General features: G+C 48.8%; 1 protein-coding gene across 1 annotated transcript in view; it reads right to left on the bottom strand.

Annotated features, from left to right (window-relative positions):
- Positions 1-12,305, bottom strand: part of PDPR (pyruvate dehydrogenase phosphatase regulatory subunit) — a 50,177-nt gene extending 37,872 nt beyond the window's left edge. The window contains exons 1-3 of the mRNA XM_058440383.1: positions 12,208-12,305; positions 4,546-4,804; positions 1,455-1,480 (exon numbers count right to left, since the gene is read on the bottom strand). Of these exons, the coding sequence (XP_058296366.1) occupies positions 1,455-1,480; positions 4,546-4,769 (250 nt within the window). The 5' untranslated portion in view covers positions 4,770-4,804; positions 12,208-12,305. The remainder of the gene's footprint in view (positions 1-1,454; positions 1,481-4,545; positions 4,805-12,207) is intronic.
- Positions 12,306-12,976: the final 671 nt, after the last annotated feature.

Genomic DNA, 12,976 nt, shown 5'->3' on the forward strand with positions numbered 1-12,976 from the left:
TTTTTTTTTTTTTTGAGACGCAGTTTCGCTCATCACCCAGGCTGGAATGCAATGGCACAATCTCGGCTTACTGCAACCTCTGCCTCCTGGGTTCAAGCTATTCTTCTGCCTCAGCCTCCCGAGTAGCAGGGATTATAGGTGTGTGCCACCACGCCCAGCTAATTTGTTTTGTTTTGTTTTGTTTTTTTTAGAGACGGAGTTTTGCTCATCGCTCAGGTTGGAGTGCAATGGCACAATCTCGGCTCAGCGCAACCTCCACCTCCCAGGTTCAGGCAATTCTGCCTCAGCCTCCCAAGTAGCTAGGATTATAGGTGTGCACCACCACGCCTGGCTAAATTTGTATTTTTAGTAGAGATGGGGTTTTGCCATGTTGGCCAGGATGGTTTCGAATTCCTGACCTCAGATGATCTACCCGCTTCAGCCTCCCAAAGTGCTGGGATTACAGGCATGAGCCACCGCACCCAGCTTCTTTTACATATTTTCAGTTTTGAATCATATAAATACATTGCCTATTCAAAAGTACATAAACTTTACATTGAAAAAAAGTTCTCTAATTTGTGGTAGCAACAGAATATAAAGAGCTACAGTAATACTAGGGCCCAAAGACCCAGTTTTGCAAGGGACCCATATGTCAAGAAAGCAGGTAGGGGGTTCCAAGGTCATTTTCCCCAAATTATTTATCACTCAGTAAATAAACTACCATCTGTGTCGGCATGCCTGTCACTTGAGTTTACTGTATTTACTCTAATAATTATATTTTCCACATAAGATTGTCAGCTCCCTAAAGAGATTTTTCTATCATCTTTGTAACTGTGTGGAGCTCCACCCCAGGTGGGAGTTCCATTAACTGACTGGTGGCCAGCACCTACAGCTCTGGTGACGTCTCTGCTGGGATAGCACTCCTTGAGCAGCTCTGACAGTGGCTCTCGCCCTTGGGGGTACATTAGAGTCCCCCGGGAAGCTTTTGAAAATATTGATGCCTGGCCTCACCCCTAGAGATTCTGGTTTGTTCTGGGGAGAGGTCTGGGCATTGGTAAGTGTTAAAAGCTCCCCAGCTGATTCTAATGTGCAGACAGATTTAAGAACCATTAATCTATGAGAACAACAGTAAAGATGGAGAAGAGGAACAATTATAGATAAAGGGAAGTGTAAAACCATTTCACAAGCCATGGATAAGGCATAATAGTAACTATTATTTTTTTGAGACAGTCTCACTCTGTTTCCCAGGCTGGAGGGCAGTGGCACAAACTTGGCTCACTGCAATCTCCACCTCCCAGGTTCAAGCAATTCTCCTGTCTCAGCCTCCCAAGTAGCTGGGATTACAGGCGTGTGCCACCATGCCCAGCTAATTTTTGTATTTTTAGTAGAGATGAGGTTTCACCATATTGATCAGGCTGGTCCCGAACTCCTGACCTCCGGTGATCCACTCGCCTTGGCCTCCCGAAGTGCTGGGATTACAGGCGTGAGCGACCGTGCCTGGCTGGCGCAATTATTTTTAAGTGTGAGGTTTAAATAGTCTGCCTTATATCAATTCTAAGGTATTATATAATCTTGAAGCAACAAATTAAACCAAAATGAACCTCTCTAGGGTCTCCCACTTAGAAACATTTACACTGAAATTAGTTTATCACTTTCTGTGGAAATACCTGATAATTAAATTTAAAAGGATTTCAAAAAATAGGAGAAAGACTTTGACATCAAGGAAGCATTATGAGGCCAGGTGCGGTGGCCCACACCTGTAACCCCAGTACTTTGGGAGGTTGAGGTGGGCGGATCACTTGAGCCCAGGAGTTTGAGGCCAGCCTGGACAACATGGTGAAATCACATCTCTACCAAAAATACAAAAAATTAGCCAGGCGTGGTAATGCATGCCTGTGGTCCCAGCTACTCAGGAGGCTGCGGTGGGAGGATAACTTGAGCCCAGGAGGCAGAGGTTGTAGTGAGCTGAGACTGAACCACTGCACTCCAGCCTGAGTGACAGTGTGAGACCCCGTTTCAAAAACATTAACAAAAACAAAACCCACTTTTGCTCTTAAAAGTATCCACTGCTGGCCGAGCACAGTGGCTCATGACTGTAATCCCAGCACTTTGGGAGGCTGAGGTGGGTGGATCAGCTGAGGTCAGGAGTTCAAGACCTGCCTGGCCAACATGGTGAAACCCCATCTATACTAAAAATACAAAAATTAGCCAGGTGTGGTGGCACACACCTATTAATCCCAGCTACTTGGGAGCCTGGGGCAGGAGAATCACTGGAATACGGGAGGCACAGGTTGCAGTGAGCCGACATCACGTCACCGCACTCCAGCCTGGGCGACAGAGCAAGACTCTGTCTCAAAAAAAAAAAAAAAAAACAACAAAAACTATCCACTGCATAAAATAGAAATCCATGAGTCTAAACTGGTGTGTGTGTGTGTATACAGATATATAACTGAGTAAATAAATGGGGGAGAAGGAAATCTCTTCCTGACAGCAATATGCCAACTATAATAAATGCAGAAGGATGATCAAAAAATCACCATTTGTCAACCATCATGGTGGTGGCTGACTCAGGCAACAGTTGTCAATGGATGCTAAGCCCGGTAGGTGGAGGTCTGATATGAACAAGATATTGGCATAATCTCAGAATCCATCTCTCCTCATAGGGCACTGGCCCGTTACAAAGGGAGAAAACAGGGTCTCTGTGCTAGAGATGCTTGGAGGACACCAATGTAACTGGGTGAGCAGGGTTATCACCACCAGAAGTGAGACAGGACAGCCATACACCTCCTGATGTGGTGCACTGCTGAGAGTCCAGCCTAATTTCTGTGGTCTTACTGCCAAAAATGTATGACCTGGTTATGATGATGGATGCACAACTCTGTGAATAGAATTCAGCACTTAACAAGGATGAGTGGCATGGTATGCAAATTGTATTTCAATACAGTGATGTTTATAAAAGTCTCTAACCCAAGTCTGATCATAAGACAACAGCCTAGGCCAGGTGTGGTGGCTCACGCCTGTAATCCCAGTATTTTGGGAGGCCAAGGTGGGTGGATCACCTGAAGTCAGGAGTCCAAGACCAGCCTGGCTAACATGGTGAAATCCTGTCTCTACAAAAAAAATAGAAATTAGCCAGGCATGGTGGTGGGCGCCTATAATCCCAGCTACTCGGGAGGCTGAAGCAGGAGAATCGCTTGAACCCAGGAGGTGGAGGTTGCAGTGAGTGGAAATTGCACCACTGCACTCCAGCCTGGGTGAGAGAGCGAGACTCCATCTAAAAAAAAAAAAAAAAAAAAAAAAAGAAAGAAAAGAAAAGAAAACAGCCTAGGCAACACAGGGAGATCCCATCTCTACAGAAAAATACAAACATCAAGACGTGGTGATGCGTGTCAGTAGTCCCAGCTACACTTGGGAGGCTATGGCAGAAGGACTGCTTGAACCCACGAGGTCAAGCCTACAGTCAGCTGTGATAGTGTGACTGCACTCCAGCTTGGGTGACAGAGCAAGACCCCATCTTTAAAAAAAAAAAAAAAGGGGAAGAAGAAAACATTAGCTAAACACAGGTTGAGAATTATCAGAGTGAAAGGCCTGTATTTCTTTTTCTTTTTTTTGAGACAGTCTTGCTCTGTCACCCAGGCTAGAGTGCAGTGGCATGATCTCCACTCACTGCCACCTCCGCCTCATGGATTCAAGCGATTCTCCTGCCTCAGCCTGCCGAGTAGCTGGGATTACAGGTGAACACCACCACGCCCAGCTAATTTTTGTATTTTTAGTAGAGACAGGGTTTCACCATGTTGGCCAGGCTGGTCTCGAACTCCTGACCTGAGGTGATCTGCCCACCTCAGCCTCCCAGAGTGCTGGGATTACAAGCGTGAGCCACCATGCCTGGCCAATATTGTTGTATGAATCTAACATTACTTGTATAGTGGTATAATATTAATTAATGATGGATTATAAGAATCCATTTTGTAATCTCTGTAAATATTACAAATTAATATAAAGGGACTTAGCTTACAAGCCAATAGAGCAGAAAATACTTGACCTAAAAGAAGGCGAGCACAGAGAAACTAAGCCTATAGAGCATATTTCTCTTGGGGAATGAGAACAACATTAAGAACCTAGCAATTAAGCGAACACATGCAGTTGTCTACTTTCCTGAAGTGCAATCCACATTATTTACAAACACAAATTTTTGTCAAAGTCTAAAATGTTGCTGGGTACAGTGGATCACGCCTGTAGTCCCAGCACTTTGGGAGGCCAAGGTGGGAGGACTGCTTGAGGCCAGGAATTCAAGCTCAGCCTGGGTAAGAAAGCGAGATCCTGCCTACCAAAACACCACCACCAAAAAAAAAAAGGAAAAGGAAATTTGCCAACTCTCTAAAAACCAGAGAACATGAGCCTTATTAATCATCATTAAACAAAATTCAGGAGATTCCACCTTGCTTCTTCTCATGCTACTTAGCAACATTTAGATTAGCTACTGGTGGGGCAGTATCTCTGAAAGGAGAGGGAATCTTATACGATTACTGCAGCACAGCCATGAGCCAAATGCAGTCTGATCCTTACCTGCCCTGCTCCAAAAGGACGATATCCTTCCACCCCATTTTGGAGAGGTGATAGGCCACCGATGTGCCCATGATTCCACCTCCACAGATGACCACCTGTGCCTGGGTGGGCAGGGCCATGGAACGCGCCTCGGCAGCTGACGCGCTGTTTCTTGCAGAGGACAAGTTCTGCCATCCTGGGCTGGCTCTTTGTCTTCCAACAATCGACAGCAACCGGTAGAACATCACGTCTCTCACCAACTAGATCTCAGGAATTCAAACTAGACAGAGAAACCAAACATATTTCATGCCATTCAACTCAGTGCATGGGATTAATAAGAAAGGGATTTGACAAAGAACAACAGTCATTCATTCAGCAAATATTTGAGGGTGGCTGGGCGCAGTGCCTCACACCTGTAATCTCAGCACTCTGGGAGGCCGAGTCAGGCAGATCATGAGGTCAGGAGATCGAGACACAGTGAAATCCCGTCTCTACTAAAAATACAAAAAATTAGGCCAGAGGCCGGGCGCGGTGGCTCACACCTGTAATCCCAAAACTTTGGGAGGCCGCAGCGAGTGGATCACAAGGTCACGGATTCAAGACCAGCCTGACCAACATGGTGAAACCCTGTTTCTACTAAAAATACAAAAATTCGCTGGGCATGGTGGCGGGTGCCTGTAATCCCAGCTACTCAGGAGGCTGAGGCAGGAGAATTGTTTGAACCCGGGAGGCGGAGGTTGCAGTGAACAGAGATCGCGCCACTGCACTCCAGCCTGGGCGACAGAGCGAGACTCCATCTCAAAAAACAAAACAAAAAAAAACAAAACAAAAAATAAAAAACAAATATTTGAGCACCAATCGACATACAAATAAATATACAAATAAAACAAGTAAATAAAGCTAATGTGATAGAGTAACTAGGGGCATATTTAAAATAGGATGGTCAGAAATAGCCTCCAAGGAAGTGACATTTGCAAACAGGCCTGAAGGATAAGAAACTAGCTATACATTTGGCAGACACTGAGACAAGCATGTGCAAAAGCCCTGAGGTAAGACAGACCAAGAACAAAAAGGAGGCCAGCATGTACACAACACGGGGAGTGTAGGGAGATGATCTAAGACAATGCTGGAGAGGCAGGCGGAAGCCGTTACACACAGCCCTTGGGTGCCATCAGCAGGAGCTGGAATTTTATTCAAAGTACAAAGGAAAATCACTAATGCAGGGGAATCACTAGCAGGGGAATGAGATGATCTGGGATGTTTTTCTTTGCTTTGCTTTTTTTGGCGGTGGCGGGTGGGGGCGGATGTTTTCCAAAGGTCAGTCTGGCTCCATGGTGGAGAGCGGATGGTAGAATTCTAAGAAAAACAAAGTCGACTTCCTAGGTTCAAGCGATCCTCCCATCTTGGTCTCCCAAAGTGTTGAGATTACAGGCATGAACCACTGCCCTTGGCCAAGGCAGGGTTTTAACAAACTTAATCTATCAGCAAAACAGATGACTGTTCAAGTTTCAAGAAACTGAAGAAGAAAGCACCTACTGGCTGTTCATGCAGTCATGTGTACAGGAGGATAAGGACTTTGAGATGAGAGGCAGTAGACAAGGGGGCCTCAGGGCAGCTCACTACTAGTCATCTCCTTACCGCCTCCAATGCCAGCCACAGGACCCACAGACGCTCCACAGTCAGCCAAAATTGTCAAGGCCAAGGTATCTATGTCCATCCATCAGAGAGGACTCTCAGAATTGCAACCAATGCAAGCACAGACTGTGTCCAGGCAGACATCCCATCCAACTGGAGACAAATTGTCTTGGCCACCTTGTGGTTGCCACCATGCCTCTCATCCCTGGACCCGGTTAAGCACCATCTCAAGACAGAAGCTTCTCTACCGGCTAGTCTTTCCATAATCTCATCTCCACGTGACCAATTTATTTCCCGTGGCCCAAGCTCTCTTTGCTTTCCTCTCCTTCAAGCCCCTCTACGGCACCGTCTAGAATACCTTTCCCAAAGGTAAACACCCACCCCCTTGCTGACATTCTCTCTACCCTCTGTCCCAATGGCAACACAGCTCTCCTGGGGAACTGCCGCTGCCAAATGGCCAGCCCCGTCCCATTGACCTCACTGTCAACCTCCTGGCTTCTGACCGATGACCACTTGGTTATACTTGAAAACTGTCCTGCTCCTTCGTGGCTTAGGCTAGCACATGTTAGGCCACAGGCAGAGACCTCTGTCTGTATTCAGGTTCGGAGCCCAGCTGTTCCTCTCTCAACCTTCAACTTCACCTCCTTTCTTCCCTCATTCTAAGCAGATAACCTGTCTCATCTCATTCCCTGAAACCCTTCCTATAGACCCACTTGCATCTGCAACCATCTCTTCCTTCCTTCTTTTATCCACTGGAAAGTTAATCTCTCCCAAGTGCCCTAGATCCCACTTCCTCCTCTCTTCTCTTGACCCTAGCTCCATCAACTGCTCTGTCTCTCTTTCATGTACCTGCAATGTTTCCCTCCCTTTTTGCTCCTTTTCCTCAGCAATTTTTTTTTTTTTTTTGAGACAGAGTCTCGCTCTGTCGCCCAGTTGGGAGCGCAGCGGTGTGATGTCAGCTCACTGCAACCTCTGCATTCCAGGTTCAAGCAATTCTCCTGCCTCGGCCTCCTGAGCAGCTGGCACTACAGGCAGGCACCACCACACCCAGCTACTTTTTGTATTTTTAGTAGAGACAGGGTTTCACCATGTTGATTAGGCTGGTCTCGAACTCCTGACCTCAGGTGATCCACTGGCCTTGGCCTCCCAAAGTGCTGGGATTACAGGCGTGAGCCACCACACCCACCTTAATGACTTTCTGATGCCCTCAGGAAAAAGGCAAAACTCTTTTCATATCAAGTGCAAGATCCTTCACAGTCTGGTTCTTATCTGTGGTCTCATTTCTCCTCTCCTCACACTCTGATCAAGCCAGACTGAACAACCTGTAATTCTTCAAACATAACAGGTGAGGCGTGAATGTTCTATTCGGCTCCAGGTTCTGTGCATGCTGTTCCCTCCTGGCATGGTTCCTGCCATCCCTCCCCCAAATACAGGTAATCTCCTCAGGTCACAGCCTCTTTGACATCTTATTTATTTATTTTTTTTGAGATGGAGTCTCGCTCTGTTGCCCAGGCTGGAGTGCAGTGGTGCGATCTCGGCTCACTGCAAGCTCTGCCTCCTGGGTTCATGCCATTCTCCTGCCTCAGCCTCCTGAGTAGCTGGGACTACAGGCGCCTGCCACCATGCCTGGCTAATTTTTTTTTTTTTTTTTTAATTTTTAGTAGAGACGGGGTTTTACCATGTTAGCCAGGATGGTCTTGATCTCCCGACCTCGTGATCCATCTGCCTTGGCCTCCCAAAGTGCTGGGATTACAGATGTGAGCCACCGTGGCCAGCCCACTCTTTGACATCTTATCTGACACTCTCCCCCTTCTTCTCCAACACTTGGTTAGGTGGCTCTTCTATGTTCTCCTATAACACACTACACTTCTCCCAGCACAGCACTTACCACACTGCACAATGGTCTGTTTGCCAATCAGAGAAGCAACATGCCAGCCATAGCAGGGAATCCAGGCTTTGGGGGAGGACAGGTCTGGGTGTGAAAATATCCCCACCTCTCACTAGCTGTATGACTTTCAGCAAGTTACTAAATCTCTAGACTTTGAGCTCCTCACCTGTAACACGGGCTAGGAACAACTACCTCACATGGTTGCTGCAAAGACTAAATCAGACAAGGCAGGAAGAACATGGTACAAGCACCTAAGAAGCACTCAGTAAGTGGTAGTTATTTTTTATTATTTTTTGAGACGAGGTCTGTCACGCAGGCTGGGGTACAGCGGCATGATCATGGCTTACTGCAGTCTCAACCACCCAGACTCAAGCGATCCTCCCACCTCAGCCTCCAGAGTAGCTGGGACCACAGGTGTGTACCATCACACTCAGCTAATTTTAAAATTATGAATATTTGTAGAGGTGAGGTCTTACTGCGTTGCCCAGGATGGTCTGGAATTCCTGACCTCAAGTGATCTGCCCACCTTGGCCTCCCAAAGTGCTGGAATTACAGGCTGAGCCACCACACCTGGCCTATTATTTCCCTATTGTAATGGATCTAAGAGCAGAAACCTTATAAATTGCTCAATTTTCCCAGCGTTCAGCATAGGTACCTAGGAAATATATGTTGATGCATGAAAGAGAAAAGAGAACAAAGAAGATGGGGGAAGAAATCAAAGGTAGGCTCCCAGATTTAAGGAGATATTTAAATACCTGAGATAATTATTTTTATTTTTATTTATTGTGAGACTCTATCGCCCAGGCTGAAGTGCAGTGGCGTGATCTCAGCTCACTGCAACCTCTGCCTCCCAGGTTCAAGTGTTTCTCCTGCCTCAGCCTCCCGAGTAGCTGAGATTACAGGCGCACGCCACCGTGCCCGACTAATTTTTTGTATTTTTAGTAGAGATGGAGTTTCACCATATTGGCCAGGCTGGTCTTGAACTCCTGACCTCAGGTGATCCACCCACCTTGGCCTCCCAAAGTGCTGGGATTACAGGCATGAGCCATTGTGACCGACCAAGAATTATTTTTAAAGCTAATTTTTTTTTTTTTTTTTTTTTTTTTTTTTTTTTTTGAGACGGAGTCTTGCTCTGTCGCCCAGGCTGGAGTGCAGTGGCGCAATCTCGGCTTACTGCAAGCTCCGCCTCCCGGGTTCACGCCATTCTCCTGCCTCAGCCTCTCCGAGTAGCTGGGACTACAGGCGCCCACCACGACGCCCGGCTAATTTTTTGTATTTTTAGTAGAGACGGGGTTTCACTGTGGTCTCGATCTCCTGACCTCGTGATTCGCCCGCCTCGGCCTCCCAAAGTGCTGGGATTACAAGCTTGAGCCACCGCGCCCAGCCGCTAATATTTTTATAAGTAGTTACAATGCACCAGATACTGCCTATGTATAGAACTAATTTAATCCTCAAAACCTTATGAGGCAGATACTAGCATTTCTATTCTACACTTGAGGAAACAGGCACAGATAAGTGGAAGTGACTCACCCGAGGTCCTACCAAACTGTTGAGTAGCAGAACCCTGCCAATTTGCCATTAGTGGCCTGCTATTTAATCATGACTCCACGCTACCTTTCAAATAAAAGCAGATGGTAAAGAAAGAACAGCTGTGAGGACTGAACCATCAGGCACATTCCCCTAACAGAAAAAGGGAATTGCAAAAGTGGCAGAACAAACACAGTAACAGATGAGTTTAAAGGTGGAATTAAAAAAAACTTTAGGCTGGGCGTGGTGTCTCACTCCTGTAATCTCAGCACTTTGGGAGGCCGAGGTGGGTAGATCATTTGAGGTCGGAAGTTGGAGACCAGCCTGGCAAACATGGTGAAACCCCGTCTCTACCAAAAATACAAAAAATTAGCTGGGTGTGGTGGCACGCACCTGTGGTCCCAGGTATTCATGGTGCGGCCACCATTGCATCTTGGTCCTCACTATCCAGTTCCCGTTTGTTAGATTCAATACTGTCTCACCACACAGGCCAATCTTGTGTTTTATTAATTAAAAAAAATTTTTTTTTTGTAGAGATGGGCTCACTATGTTGCCCAGGCTGGTCCCGAACTCCTGAGGTAGGAGGATCGCTTGAGCCTGGGAGACAGGCTGCAGTAAGCCGAGATTATGCTACTGCACTCCTGCCTGGGTGACAGAGTGAGACTCTGTCTTAAACAAAACAAAACAAAACAAAAAAAGGCCAGGTGCAGTGGCTCACACCTGTAATCCTTGCGCTTTGGGAGGCCAAGGTGGGTGGATCACTTGAGTTCAGGAGTTTGAGACCAGCCTCATCAGCATGGTGAAACTCCGTCTCTACTAAAAACAGAAAAATTAGCCAGGTGTCGTGGCTTGCACCTGTAGTCACAGCTACTCAGGAGGCTGAGACAGGAGAATTGCTTCAGCCAGGGAGATGGAGGGTGCAGTGGGCAGAGTCGCGCCACTCCCTGGGCGACACAGTTAAGACTATCTCAAAAAAGCCCAGGGAGCTTGGCGCCAAAAAAGAGATTTCTGACTGTGTTCATTATGACCTTCAAAAGAGTGAGTGAGTGGTGAGGGCATGAGCGCAGAGGAAAAGAAGGGCTTAAGACAACGAAGGAAAGAAAGGCACCAGAGTCTAGTGCCTTTGCTGCCAAACCTAAGCCTATAGGATTGGCAGCAAAACCAAAGCAAAGCTTGATAGCAAAGGAGGTAAAGCCAGGGGAGAAGAAACTGAAGACGTCAAAGACAGAAATGAAGCACATCATCTGGTTTAAAACAAATGATATATTTTTTACAGTTCTGGAAAATGAGCATATAATATTCTCTGCTAAGAATAACTTCTGCTAAACAACCATAAGACTGCGGCTGGCTCTACTCAGATCTGCTTATTCCAACAAGACCAAGGTGCTAGTTCTAACTTCGAGTTGTCCCTCTGTATGGCTTCAGCGTTGCGCACAGTGGACTGCCGGTCACAAGGAAGACTGGATGAGCATGGGTGGGTTCACACAACATTTCCCACACTTGCCTCAGCAAAAGAACCACCTGGGACACTTGTTTAAAAACGACAGATTCCCAGGGTCCACCTCTGCAGATTCTGATCCTGCCACTCCAGGGAGCTGTATTTTTCAACAAGTACACCATGTGATCACGCGAGTTTAAGAAATCAACACAAGTTGGCCGGCCGCAGTGGCTCACGCCTGTAATCTCAGCACTTTGGGAGGCTGAGGCGGGCGAATCACGAGGTCAGGAGTTCGAGACCAGCCTGGCCAACATAGTGAAACTCCGTCTCTACTAAAAATACAAAAATTAGCCGGGTGTGGTGGCGCGCACCTGTATTCCCAGCTACTTGGGAGGCTGAGGCAAGAGAATTGCTTGAACCCCGGAGGCAGAGGTTGCAGTGAGCCGAGATCGCGCCACTGCACTCCCGCCTGGGCGACAGAGTGAGACTCCGTCTCGAAAAAAAGAAAAAAAAAAAAAAGAAATTAACACAAGTCCCTGCCACTGGAAAAGCATATCCGTCGGGCTGGCTCCTCCTCCACCACCAGCCCCCATCCCCGTACATCACGTTTACATGCATGCGGAAAATGGGCTTGGAGATTCTTGATTCAAATCCGAGGTATCACACATCGGCCCCCAAAGGTCAACCATTAAGAAGGAAGCTCACTGCCCTGTCCCAGACTTTTCTAGGTAACTTCTTCCTCCGGACTCTGCAGCAGTCTTACTAGTTCTAAAAGCACAAGCGGACCGCACGTCTCAACGCGGGAAAACAGTTCCACCTGCAGGGATGGAGGACCGGGCTAGACAAGCTGGAGTTGGCTCTGCGCCGCAGGGGTGTGCAAGCCTGAGAGGGGGAAGCCCGAGGTCACCCCGGCCGCCCTGGCATCGGGGCTGAGGTGCAGGCGCCTGGAGGAGCGGTGCGCAGGCCCAGGGGTAGCGGAGGACACAAGCCAAGGCACGAGCGGACAACCTTACGGGTACGAGTACTGGCGCCTGGACGCGCCTTCGGGAGAGGCCAGGCGGAACCGACTGGAAGCGTAGGCTAGCGGGGACCACCCCCGGGCGAAACCAAAGGAGAAAGGGGAACCCAGGGGTCCCGGGGCGCTTAGGCCCGCGCGGACGGGGAGGCCAGATTCGCCCCGCAGCTATCTCCTTACCTCACCGGCCCCCACGGGCTCCCCGCTCAGCTACAGCCCGGCGGGAGCAACGCGGCAGCCACAACGGTCGCCGGGGGTCGCCGCGGGCCGGAAAGCGGGATTCGGGGATGGGAAGGGGGCGGGGCGAAGCGAGCAAAAAGTTCCGGGGAAGCCGAGACCGCGACCTTCCGCGCTTTACGGCCCCCGGGCAAGGGTACGGCCCGCGCGTGACCTCAGCCGCGCACGAGCGCGCCGTGACGCTCTCGCGGAGTCCCGCCCCTGCCTCGTGGGCTTGTTTGGGTCTCGCGAGGCACCGACCCCGGGGCCTCTTTGCCACTCTCAGAGGCGAGCTGTGGAAGCCTTGACTGTTAGGGCCGTTTTAGAACCCGGGCCTCGGACCGGCGGGGTTTCTGCACGTGGAACCGGAACGTCTGAGATGATCGCAGGCCCTGTGGAGTGTGGGGAGCGCCGGAGTTCTTTCTTCCCTCGAGGCTTGTGCCAGGGCTTACTCCAAAGCCAGTTGGTCCCCAGTCCTAAGCCACAAGCAGTCCCGGGGGAAAACGCTTCTCACCGCCGTGGGAGCGCGGATCTTGGAAGTGGCTCTGGGCTTTCTTCAGCGAGGCTCTCACAGAGCAGATCGGAAATCCATTCTGCTGGCCCGCCCCACCTCGGAGGACGGACTAACGGACCTGAGTTCCCGGCCCTATCTTACTCCTCTCAGCTTCTCAGCTTGGCTCAGCTCAGAGGAAGAGGAATCACTCAAGTCTCAGAGAAGTCTCCACTCACCCCT

This window comes from Hylobates moloch, unplaced genomic scaffold, assembly GCF_009828535.3.
Source record: "Hylobates moloch isolate HMO894 unplaced genomic scaffold, HMol_V3 SCAFFOLD_6, whole genome shotgun sequence".
Lineage (NCBI taxonomy): Eukaryota > Metazoa > Chordata > Mammalia > Primates > Hylobatidae > Hylobates > Hylobates moloch.